Here is an 11627-nt window from a genome sequence, read left to right on the forward strand (position 1 = left end):
TAACCATTTCATACATAAATTGAAAATATTCTTTAATAAAAATTGCCCACATCTGCTCAAGGAAAAAGAAACAAGCAAAATGGTCACAATTGCAAACATTTATTCACATGGTTTTGTCATTGCACATAATCCCCCCCATATAAAGAAACAAAACATTCACAAATAAGCAGAAAAGTAAATAGTCGGGCGGTGGTAACAACTAATCCAAGCCCTTTAAATGCACCTGCTTTGTCCCTTGTCCCCCCCATTTTTTTATTTTATTTTATTTTTTTTTAAACAAAATTTAAAAAGTGAAATAAAAATCAAGCCTCTAGTTGCTACTTGATGCGTTAAAGAAAACAAATATTTAAATAGGGGGATAGGAACAAGCGTCTGTTTAGTGCATATGTTTTTTTTTTTTTCTCTTCACCTTTTTTCCCTTTTAAAGATTTTCTATGTAAACGCACACCCCTCCACCCACCTGTGTTGCCTTTAAATGGCGAGGACACAGGTAGCAGGGGGTGGTGGGGGTGAGGATGGGGGAGTGCAAGGAGGGGAGACACGTGCGGTGTCCTCAAAATAAGGCCAGACCTTCAACCCTGGAACCTATTGGGGGGGAGAAAAATAAATAAAATCATACACGAGGTGCAACGTTACAGTAAAAAGGTAATTTCAGTAGTATATCTATATATACACACACACACACACACACACGATCCTAAAATATTTTAACTTCATTCTCATATAACATTTTTCCATCCCTGAAAAAAATCTGCATAATATGCTTTGTGCTTTTTTCTTTTTTTTATGCCAAACTTAAAATGAGGTTCCCGAACAGTTTGAATGGGAACTCATAGCTAACTTGCAGTTACTTGTATTTTGGCAAAAACTGTTCGGAAATTATGGCCGGAGATGTGGGAATGGGTAATGCCAACAAGGCTAACAAGCTGGTACGCCAACATGTAGCATGCTAGCAACTTGCTAATGGCGAATCTCGTGGAAATGTGTGTTAATGGACAGGTGCTCATGTAGCACTTTTGTTTACTCAAGATAAGATTCATCTTGCGATGATTTCTAGTAGTGATGTGCAATTTCAGGTATCATTTTTCAAAAACGCTATGCTAAGACAAAAACGCTAAGTGCAAAAGGCCCATCAGATGTCACATGGGTACTCAAAAGGCTTACGAGCGGCGAAAACGCTAACTGGGATGCTAACATGCAGCAAGGTACTAACATGCAAATGCCCACCTCTTCCCACGGGTCACATGACTGTCCGCTAGGGATTGTCACTCAGTTGGTGCCGGAACAGTTGTGGTGGCAGGTCCCTGTTTGAGAGTTAACGTTTGTTTTTGTTTTTTTATTAGCTAGAAGTTAGCTTTAGTACCTTACCTCTGGTGATTTTGGCCTTTTGGGGGAGCGTTTTGGGGATTTCGACTTCAATTCGACTGACTTTGACATCTGAGGCGGGGTACCGGGTTCTGAAGCGGACTTCTCGGTACCGTTCTAGGAAGACAAAAGCGATACGTTTATATGAAGTTAACTTCCTGTCCAGGTTATCATGGTGACTTACTTTAGAAGCTGACGACTCAGAGTTCCTTGGCCGGCGCCGTCGCATTTGGCGGCGACGTTTGGCGTCTTCGCTGTTTGACGTCTGGGAAGATTCCGGTTGCTCATCCGATGTCGGTGGAGGAGGCGCAGTCGTAGGGACATCAGTCTGTTCCAACGCGGGACGTGAACGGAATGGTCTGGAAACAGCAACAATTAGCAAGTCCAAGGCTTTAAAATGTAAAAAAATAAATAAAAATAACGTCTTCTAGTTACCGTCGATACGGCCGCCAAAATCGACGCCGCGGTGGTCTTTGCATTTGATCGCCTTCTGTTTTTGTTTCACCCGCTTCCCCCTGCAAATAAATAAATAAATAAAATTATTCACTACCGCTGCTAAACTCTAAAGCTAAAGATATTTTTGCAGTATAGCGCCAAAATTAAGACGGATTTCCACAAAACCGCGGCGTGGCAGTGCGCGTGCCGAGCGACAGCTCGTCCGGCCCGCGCTTTGACCACATGTGCGCTGAATGTTTAGTTTTGCCCCCTACTTTTGTCAATAACGTAGCATGCCAGCTACCGTGGATTATTTTTAACATTAACAAGAGCCCATCCCTTCCTAGAATGACAACCGTATCGTCCCGTCTCCACCGCTTAATCGGCATGGACCACTAACTAATGGAAGCCCGTTTCCGCCATGAATAGAAACAAAATATCCAATAAGTCATTATTAGATAAAAACCTGAAGTGATGAGAAAGTCCCAATGATACGAAAAGTTGAAATGATGATCTAAAAAGTTGAAATTGAGGAAAGTCATAATTATGAGGTAAAAACGTCATAATTATGACGTAAAGTCGTAATTATGAAATGTCAAAATTCTGAGATGAAAAGTAATGAGTCAATTATGAAGTAAAGTAATAAAATTGAGAAGTCAAATATGAAATATGAGAAAAATATTGATAGTCATTATGAACTAAAGTCATGATAATTGGAAAGTCATGATATACAAAGTTGAAATGATGTGAAAGTCAATTATGAAACAGTAAAAATTCAGTCATAATTATGAGGGGAAAGTCATGATTTAAAAAAAAAAAAAAGGTGAAATTATGAAAGGAGAAGGCATTTCGCTCACATTTTGCACTTCTGGGTGTGGTCGGCGAGGTCTGCGACGCTGAGGTTGAGGTTTTCCGTTCTCCCCCAATCCTGCCTCCGTGTCCTCGCCGCCTCCACTGGGGGTCTGGCCATCCGCCACCTTGCCATGGTCGTCGGGCCAAGGGCTGCGGGGGAAGAACCGCCGGCGGAAGCGACGTTTGTTGGGAGCATAGCGGCTACCCTTGACCGGCACGCCACCGGGACCAGTCACGTTCGCCGCTTCTGAACCCTGCAGTGGGAGGGAGGGGTTGTACAAGTGGAAAAATACGTATTTTGTACAGTAAATACCCTCAGAAATGTAGGAAAAAAACCCCCCAACAACCTTGAACTAAAATGCAGCATAAATTCTTAAATGATCCATCCATCCATCCTCTATGCTGCTTCTCCTCATTAGGGTCGCGGGTATGCTGGAGCCTATCCCAGCTGACTTCGGGCGACAGGCGGGGTACACCCTGGACTGGTTGCCAGCCAATCGTGGGACACAACCAAGCATTCATACCTATGGACAATTTAGAGTCTCCAATTAACCCAACATGCATGTTTTTGGAATGTGCACGCATGCACGGGGAGAACATGCCAACTCGATTCGAACCAAGCGCTTCCCGATCCGATTGTGTGGCCAACATGCTAACCACTGGGTCACCATTTTAAATTTCAAATGCTAAAATATTAGCTTTTTTTTTAAAAATAAAATAGCATGTCATGAAATATACGTCCCAAGTGCATTTTAGGAGGAACTTACGGTATTTATCAAGGAAATGACATAACTGCACGCTACGGTTGGGCAATATGGACCTTAGCATGTATCACGATATTTTTGGGATGCATCACCCTGTAATACAGCGAAATATTATCCTTTTCAACTGAGTATAAAACATGTAGCGACAGTTGTGTCTCATTCTAGTCGCTTCTGGGTGCGGGGAATCCAGGTAATGCGCTCCAATAATGCAATGTCCTGCCGGGTGATTATGTTGGAATTAATATTGCGTTTATTGTATACAAATGAAGAGATGAATTATATGTCCAAGACGGCAAATGTTAGGGTTGGTTGAATAAATGGAGGGTGTGAAATGATGTGCATGAGCGTGCGCGGTAAAAACCGTGTGACCTCCCGTCACCCCAATTCCATCCGCACCTGTATACACTGTACGTATATGCAACACCTCCATACCGCCTCCAGTGGTCAACCAACCAATTACAGCACTCCACAATTACCCGAACAAACCAGGTGAACTAAACCCAAAAGCAGCATAAATGGCTCCTACACGTCTTTGGCTTAAAAAAAAAAAAAAAAAAAAAATTAGTTGCATTAGTCAGTTCATGCAAGCGTTTAGTTTTGTCGTAAGGAAGGCCATGAGCAAAAGGGTTTTGTGTTTTTGACTGGCAAGTGTAGACGTGCTCGCCAACAGTCCCACACCTACTCTTCGTACTCCACTCTGGAAAAAATTGTCACGTTCCCACCTTTTGCCGTCACCGTTGCTTTGCAAATTATGGTCTCTTGCTCCACCGCTGCTCTATCAAAACCAAACCACATCCATATTACACAAGTGCCTCTCCGTTTAGTAACATTTTCGTCGTCTATCGTCTCATCTTCCCCTCCACCTTGAGCCACGCTCATTTTCTTTTGTCTTTGCTCTACCTTTCTTTCCACCGCTGGACCATGCTGTGGTACACTTGAGGCGCCAATACGGCGGGCCGCGGCGCGCAGTTGCAGGAAAAACGAGTCAGATTGCTTCCCCCCCCCCACCCTTACCGTTTTAAAATTTATACCGGTATCTAAAAATTATAAGCCAACCCTACTGCATGCATACAAATGCATAAATGAAAAATTAAATATCAAAATTTGATACAGTGGATGTCATACAACTTCATGTCAAAGAATCTGAACTATCCCTTTAATTCCTTCCAGAAAAATGCAACTCCAACCGAAACGGATGTTAACCAAATCCATTTTGGCCACAAGAAATGTCAAATTAATCCACGCCAAGAAAATGTTAACACAAACACGTTTATGGTTGTGCAATTATAGTTTGACATGCAGAAAACTATTGGAAATGCATTCAAATACACATAAAATGACTGAAAAGGGATAAAATTAACATTTAAGGTTATTTTTTACCATCATTGAAAACGTGATTCTTGACGTGACCGAAAACAGGAAGGTGGTGGTGGTTGATCTCGCTGCCACATCGTGTCTTTGGGAACAGTCATGTCTTCAATGACGGCAAAAGTAACCTTAAAATCTGGGGTGTCCAAAGTGCGACCTGGGGCCATTTGCAGCCCACAGCACATTCAAAATTTTTGTATTTATTTTTAATAAAAACGCAGTGTATTAACTGGAGAACACACGCAAACCAAGGCAAAATTGTCAGCCGAAAAACCGGTGTGGACGCTAATCCATGTTCCACTGTATAAAAACAATTTAAACAAAATGAGCCCTGAACTAGAAAAGCACGCCGAGCACAGACCTCCGCCAAGCGCTATAGTTCTTCTCGCAAAAATTGCATTTTCCGTAATGGCTGTTTTCTTCAGGATCTAGCTCCATAGCTTTTGAAGATACAACCAATCCGTTGGCACACTCCAGATTCCACAGTGTCTTGGCTAATTAGAATGTGTTTGTTGCACGTTTATAGCTTCATATGATGATTCTAAAAGGTCCCCTCTTTTTTCATATTCAGGATCATAGTATCCAGGATGATTCCATTGTCTGGATCAGTCTTTGATATTTATATATCCTGTATTCTCCCCACTCCTCCGACCTCCAACCTCCGACCCCCCCCCCCCCCCCCCCACACACACACACACACACAGACACACAAAATGCTAGTCGGACCAGTTTGCGTGCAGTTATATGCACAAATGCCGAAAATGGTCCCATGTTAAAGAATCCTTTAAAAAAAAAATTCCTGAAACCAGAGTGATGCGGATCACCCCCAAAATTGTATCAGTTCTTCCAACAATTCCTGAAAATTTCATCCAAATCCATTTCAAAACTTATTTTGAACAAAATGGCGGAAAAAAACGACCTCCTCGGCAGAGGTAAACATTCAACTTACAAAACCATCAAGTCTAAATGAATTATTTTAAATTTTGATTACAAAAATAAATAAATAAAATGGTCCAAATGTACAAGTTAAAAGAAAGCCAAATTAAAAACGGGTTGCAGATGCTCCAAAAAACAAATGTTGACCAAATATGACCATGAGCACTTCAAACTCCGACTTAAGAGGCCCATTTTCAACTATTTATTGGGACGTGTATAGCAAATTGCTCTATTCATTCATTCATTCATAGCACAATTCCTCCCACATTGCATGTTTTTGCAATGTGGGAGGAATTGTGCTACAGTATATCAACTCTTAATTTGAGCATCTAGCTCACCTTTGCTGCTTCAATGACATCAAACTCGACCACTTCTCCATCTCCGACGCTGCGTAGAAATTTCCTAGGGTTGTTTTTCTTGATAGCAGTCTGTGGGGAGCAGGGAGGGGCGTCACTACATACAAGTCTTCGTTTATATTCCATATTTGAACCACTTCTTTGCTTTACCTGATGGACAAACACATCTTCTTTCGTGTCATTCCTTTAAAGACAAACATAATGCAGTGGATGTCATAGTCGCTCTATATGCAGTTTATCTACAGATCTAGTGCATTACCTGTTGATGAAGCCGTAACCATTACGCACGTTGAACCATTTCACTGTGCCTTGCACCAAAGTGGCTGCAGGAATGAATTAAAAAAAACAATACAAAAAACAAATATGCACAATGTAGGGTAGGAGAGGTCATGTGATCACACATACAGGAAGTGGAAGATGACAAAAAGGTGTTTGTGTGAAAGTGCGTGTCAATTATTAACAGCAAGACTTTGAAACCAGGGTCATAAGGGAAGGAGGGCAATCAAAAAAATGCCTTAAAATATATACATGGATGCAAAATTTGAGAAAAAAAAGAAAAAAAAAAAAAACTTTGAACAAATTTGTGGGCATTTTTAATTTGATGTTTTAAAAAAAAATCCTCAAAAAATAGACATCTGAAAAATAAGTACAGTATACAATTCAAAACATTAGAAAGAAAAAACGTTTTTAATTATAAAAAACTTCTACACCATCTACTGCAAAACAAGGACACATTTTTAACCCATTTTTTTTTATCTTATCAAAGCACGTATGAAAAGGTTTCCAACACATTTAGTCAGATTAAGTCCAAATTAAAAATCTTAAAATATTTTTTAAAAATGTAAAAACTGAAAAAAAAATCTTAGATTTCCAAACTCCAAAAATAATTCAAATATAATACAAACATTCTTAAACCGCTTTTAAAAATCACTCTTACAAAATGTTAATGAACTGGAGCGTTGCACCTGAGCATGCATACACACCCTACTCTACTAGCACAGTGGAAAAGTGGGTCAAAACACACTCGTTTTGTGTGTGTTTTTAAAACAATATTTCTGTGTCCCAATTACTTCATATTGTCATGTAAACCGGATCTAGATGTCGTTATAGCGCTATAAAGAATAAAAGTGAGATGTGTGTAGCGGCGTAGACCTGCTGTAGTTGTTAAACGGTGATTAGTCAATTAGTGCACACGAGGTTCAGTTACCTATGACTTTCCGCTCAGTTAGCGGCTTGTCTTCCGCCGATGGAACCGATGATGGCGGTGCCTGTGACTGCGGAGGGGGGCTGTGCGCCTCGGCGTCCGTCATACTCGCTGTCACCCTGTCTTTTTTCCCTCGGCCACGCCGCCGACTTTTTATCCCACGAAAGCAGGTAGCCATTGGTGGAAAGGAGCAGGAAGTGGGCGGGGTTTCATTGACTGGAGCCGGGATTGTTGCTTCCAATAGAAGCAACGGTGATAGGAACAATCCGTTCCAGGGTCAAGCTGTGGCCACCATAAATGCTTTATTGATGCTTTTAAAGTCATGCTTTAACATACTTATCAGTCACACAAGCGTAAAAAGAAGTTAATCATGATCAATATAATTTTTGTTTATCTTCCTTGGGGGCATTTGTGAATGTTTTTTTTTTTTAACAATGATAATAATAATGATAAAATCCTTCCAAACAATACAATAATAAATAACATTTCAAAAAGGGTTTATTAAAAACAGTTTTTGAAAGCTTTTCTCAAACGATTAAATTATTTTAATCATTTTTAAATAATTAAATGTTTTTTTTGTCCCCCAATAATAAAAAAATAAGTCCTAAAAAAATGTTCACGTCATAAAAAATGTTTTACAGTAATCCTATACTATAATATAGTAATACTATATGCCGTGAACATCGGTCTGTCACTTTATCTTGTTTTTTTCAGAAATGAATTAATAAAGGATTCCTGTTTTGTCGTTGGCGACAGCCTATTATTAGTAAAAAAAAATATGCATATTTAAGCAAATTGTACATATTTTTTGCCCAAAAACAATTTTTGGCTAAATCAACTAAAATAGAAGTACAGTGCAAGTACGCCTGTCACAATAACAAATTTAGCTGGACAATAACAATAACAAATTATTGCTGATAAACGATAATATTGTCAACATAATTTTGAGACGATTTTTTCATGAATGTAATGATAATATTTGGCATATAAATGCGAGAGCGCCATATCAAAAACAATAAACTGTCATTTCTCAAGAGTATTTCACTATGTAATTGGAATGTCAAGAGCGCTAACTGGAGATGTGTGTCATTTTGCATTTACACTTCCTTGATTCACTTTTAGCAACACTGCGTAGAATGCACTGTTCACATTTAATGAGGTGTAACGTTTTGCGGGAGTTTGGTTAAAGTGCATGTTTTCTGTGCATGAGGTGTTAGACTTCGGGAATCACTGAAACATTAGTTGCACCTTATTTATGTAATGGTCTTTGTCACAGACTTTTTAATGTTACAAAATGACGATGCGCAAATTGACATCAGATCGTGTTTCATACACAACAGGCACAAAGAAAGTGTTTGATCGTGTAGCACACGACACACACAGCTAGCAAGAAGTGCACTCGCTGGCGCGTAGCACGCCTCTCCTCATCGGGAGAAAGAGACTGAATGACTGACAGGAGGGTTCACTCGCTCCGTTCATTCCGCCCAGAACCAACGCGCCCAGGTGCTGCGACAGATACACACGGTGAATCCTCTTGTCGTCCAGCTGGTTTGGTGGACAGAGGGGAGGAAAACAAACACGCCCCCCCTTCCTGATTTATTTTTTTTGCATGTTTGTCACACTTTAATGTTTCAGATCATCAAAAAAAATTTAATATTAGTCAATGACAACACACCTCAACACAAAATGCAGTTTTTAAATGAAAGGGAGAAAAAAATCCAAACCTACATGTCCCTGTGTGAAAAAGTGATTGCCCCCTAAAGCTAATAACTGGTTGGGCCACCCTTAGCAGCAACAACTGCAATCAAGCGTTTGTGATAACTTGCAATGAGTCTCTTACAGCGCTGGGGAGGAATTTTAGCCCACTCATCTTTGCAGAATTGTTGTCATTCAACCACATTGGAGGGTTTTCCAGCATGAAGTGTCTTTTTAAGGTCATGCCACAGCATCTCAAAAGGATTCAGGTCAGTAATTTGACTAGGCCACTCCAAAGTTTTCATTTTGTTTTTCTTCAGCCATTCAGACGTGGACTTGCTGCTTAAAATATTGATATAGCATACAGAAAGATTGAAGGATGTTGTGGCCCCTTTGATATGTGCATAAAAGATGCTAAAAGCACTCCAACGTAGATCAATATATTGTACCATAAACTGGATAATCTTTGTGTTATAGATGACAAAGTATATTAGAGTTTCTCACTGTTGTAACTAAAAAGGAGATCACTGACATTGTCAAACATTTTAAGGCAAAAACATCAAGTGATTGTCATGGACTTGAAATGGAAACAGTTAAAAGGGTCATCAATGAGATCGTAGACCCGTTAACATATATTAGTAACTTATCATTTCAGACTGGAATATTTCCAAGCAAAATGAAAACAGCCAAGGTGATTCCAATTTTTTAAAAAGGAGACAAACATCAATTTACAAATTATCGACCAGTTTCCTTGTTACCTCAATTCTCTAAAATTATGGAGAAGCTATTTAATAATAGGTTGGACAAATTTATTAATAAGAATTAATTACTCGCTGGCAGTCAATATGGTTACAGAGCCAACATTTCAACTTGTATGGCACTGATCGAAATCACGGAGGAAATCACTACTGCTATAGACAACAGAAGATGTGCAGCAGCAGTATTCATGGATCTGACAAAAGCCTTCGATACAATTAATCACAATATCTTAATTTCAAAATTAGAAAGGTGCGGAATTAGAGGATTAGTTTTGAATTGGGTTAAAAGCTATCTAGCAAAGAGGAAACAATTTGCAAACTAGGAGAATATACATCTGGGAGTTTATACACCACGTGTGGAGTACCCCAGGGGTCCATACTGGGACCAAAACTGTTCAATTTGTATAACAACGACATTTGTAGAGTAACAAAGGACTTAAAGTTGGTCTTATTTGCGGATGATACCACCACTTTCTGTTCTAGTGAAAGGTCAAGGATGAAATGGTCATATTAAAATCATGGTTTGACAGGAACAGATTATCCCTGAATTTAAGTAAAACTAAAATAATGCTATTCGGAAATAGCAGAAGGGAGATGTACCACCAAATACAAATTAATGTAGTGGACATTGAAAAAGTGGAAGAATATAAATTCCTGGGGGTCATAATAGACGAAAAAATGAGTTGGAAATCTCATATTAAATATATACAACAAAAGGTGGCGAGAAATATCTCTAAATTAAAAAAACAATACAAGCAGTTGGTGTTTACTAAATACAAGGCAGAAGAGTATTGATCATCACAATGATTGTTGTGTCAGGTTCATTTTTTTAAAGTTTTGTTTTTTTTATTTATATTAATTTATATATATATATATTTTGTCTTCTTACTGTTATTTATTACTCTGATTATCATAGAAAACATGACATGGAATGCAGGAAATGAACAACAGGTGTTGTACTAGATGTGGAATAGTGGGGGGGAGGATTAAATAAGCTTTTCTTCTTCCCACTCCTTTTGGACATGTGGGACTGTGAAAGAATGATTCATGAGATGTATTCCATTGTAACCTTCATGTTCAAATAAACTAAACCAAACCAAACCAAAGAGTAATATCTAAGAGTAATAATACATCTCAATTCAAAGAACAAAGAATGAGCTGTGGGACGTAATTGGGCTCTGGGCAGCATTGTGGTCACCCCTTTTTTTTTTACAGGGTTTCCTTTGAGGAATGTGCAAGTGCAACAGTAAGAGTTTAAAACAGGCAGATCCACCGTGCCTCACGCATGCGTGATTCATGGATGTGTAGCTACTATGCTCTCAGTGTGCAGACTGACTGACTGCTTTGGGGCGGGGTGGACCTCTCAGCAACATCAGCTGCTGTTCAGTGACAACAAAAACTGCAGAACAATAATGCTTTCACTTTTAAGTCCTCAAATACCACAAAACTCTCCAACGACGCCACCAGATTTGTCCCTAGTCGCTTTTGAAAAAATATGTCGCCAAGAGGGTTTGGAATGTTGCCAGATTTAGACAAATTCGCTAAATTGGCAACATCAGGCCTGAATATAAGTTATAAACTGCGCATGCGCACACGAAGCCATCAGTTCCCAGGGTTGAGCAGGTGTCAAGCCATGTATCGCCTCAACAAAACAGGATACACTATACCTTCAAATTAAAAGTATATTTACATTGCATTCACTTGAATTCAAACTTGCACTGTCTTTGAGTAAAATATATGGCTATTAAATTCCATTATATTCACTTTTGAATACATTTTATTTAATTAAACGTGTGAAAACATACCCAAGACACCACAACAGGTGAATAATAGTGGTTTTACTTTGATAGTTATAACCGAAAGTGGAGTAATTGCTCTGTCACAGACCGGCTGG

General features: G+C 39.3%; 1 protein-coding gene across 1 annotated transcript; it reads right to left on the reverse strand.

Annotated features, from left to right (window-relative positions):
• Window positions 1-115: 115 nt before the first annotated feature.
• Window positions 116-7430, reverse strand: LOC129168003 (Y-box-binding protein 2-A-like). The gene is made up of 10 exons (XM_054752755.1): window positions 7284-7430; window positions 6336-6399; window positions 6227-6260; window positions 6059-6148; window positions 2658-2906; window positions 1801-1880; window positions 1550-1724; window positions 1369-1482; window positions 1228-1304; window positions 116-585 (listed from the first exon to the last, which is right to left on the reverse strand). The coding sequence occupies exons 1-9, from the start codon at window positions 7384-7386 to the stop codon at window positions 1266-1268; spliced, it is 948 nt and encodes a 315-aa protein (XP_054608730.1). The 5' UTR covers window positions 7387-7430; the 3' UTR covers window positions 116-585; window positions 1228-1265.
• Window positions 7431-11627: the final 4197 nt, after the last annotated feature.

The sequence above is a fragment of the Dunckerocampus dactyliophorus genome, chromosome 15 (assembly GCF_027744805.1).
Source record: "Dunckerocampus dactyliophorus isolate RoL2022-P2 chromosome 15, RoL_Ddac_1.1, whole genome shotgun sequence".
Lineage (NCBI taxonomy): Eukaryota > Metazoa > Chordata > Actinopteri > Syngnathiformes > Syngnathidae > Dunckerocampus > Dunckerocampus dactyliophorus.

Coding starts and splice junctions, on each gene's coding strand:
- LOC129168003 (XM_054752755.1), bottom strand. CDS start 7,386: ATGACGGACGCCGAGGCGCACAGCCCCCCTCCGCAGTCACAGGCACCG. Junction 6,261..6,335: donor GGTTACGGCTTCATCAACAG/GTAATGCACTAG, acceptor TTGTCTTTAAAG/GAATGACACGAAAGAAGATG. Junction 6,149..6,226: donor AAGATGTGTTTGTCCATCAG/GTAAAGCAAAGA, acceptor TGCTCCCCACAG/ACTGCTATCAAGAAAAACAA.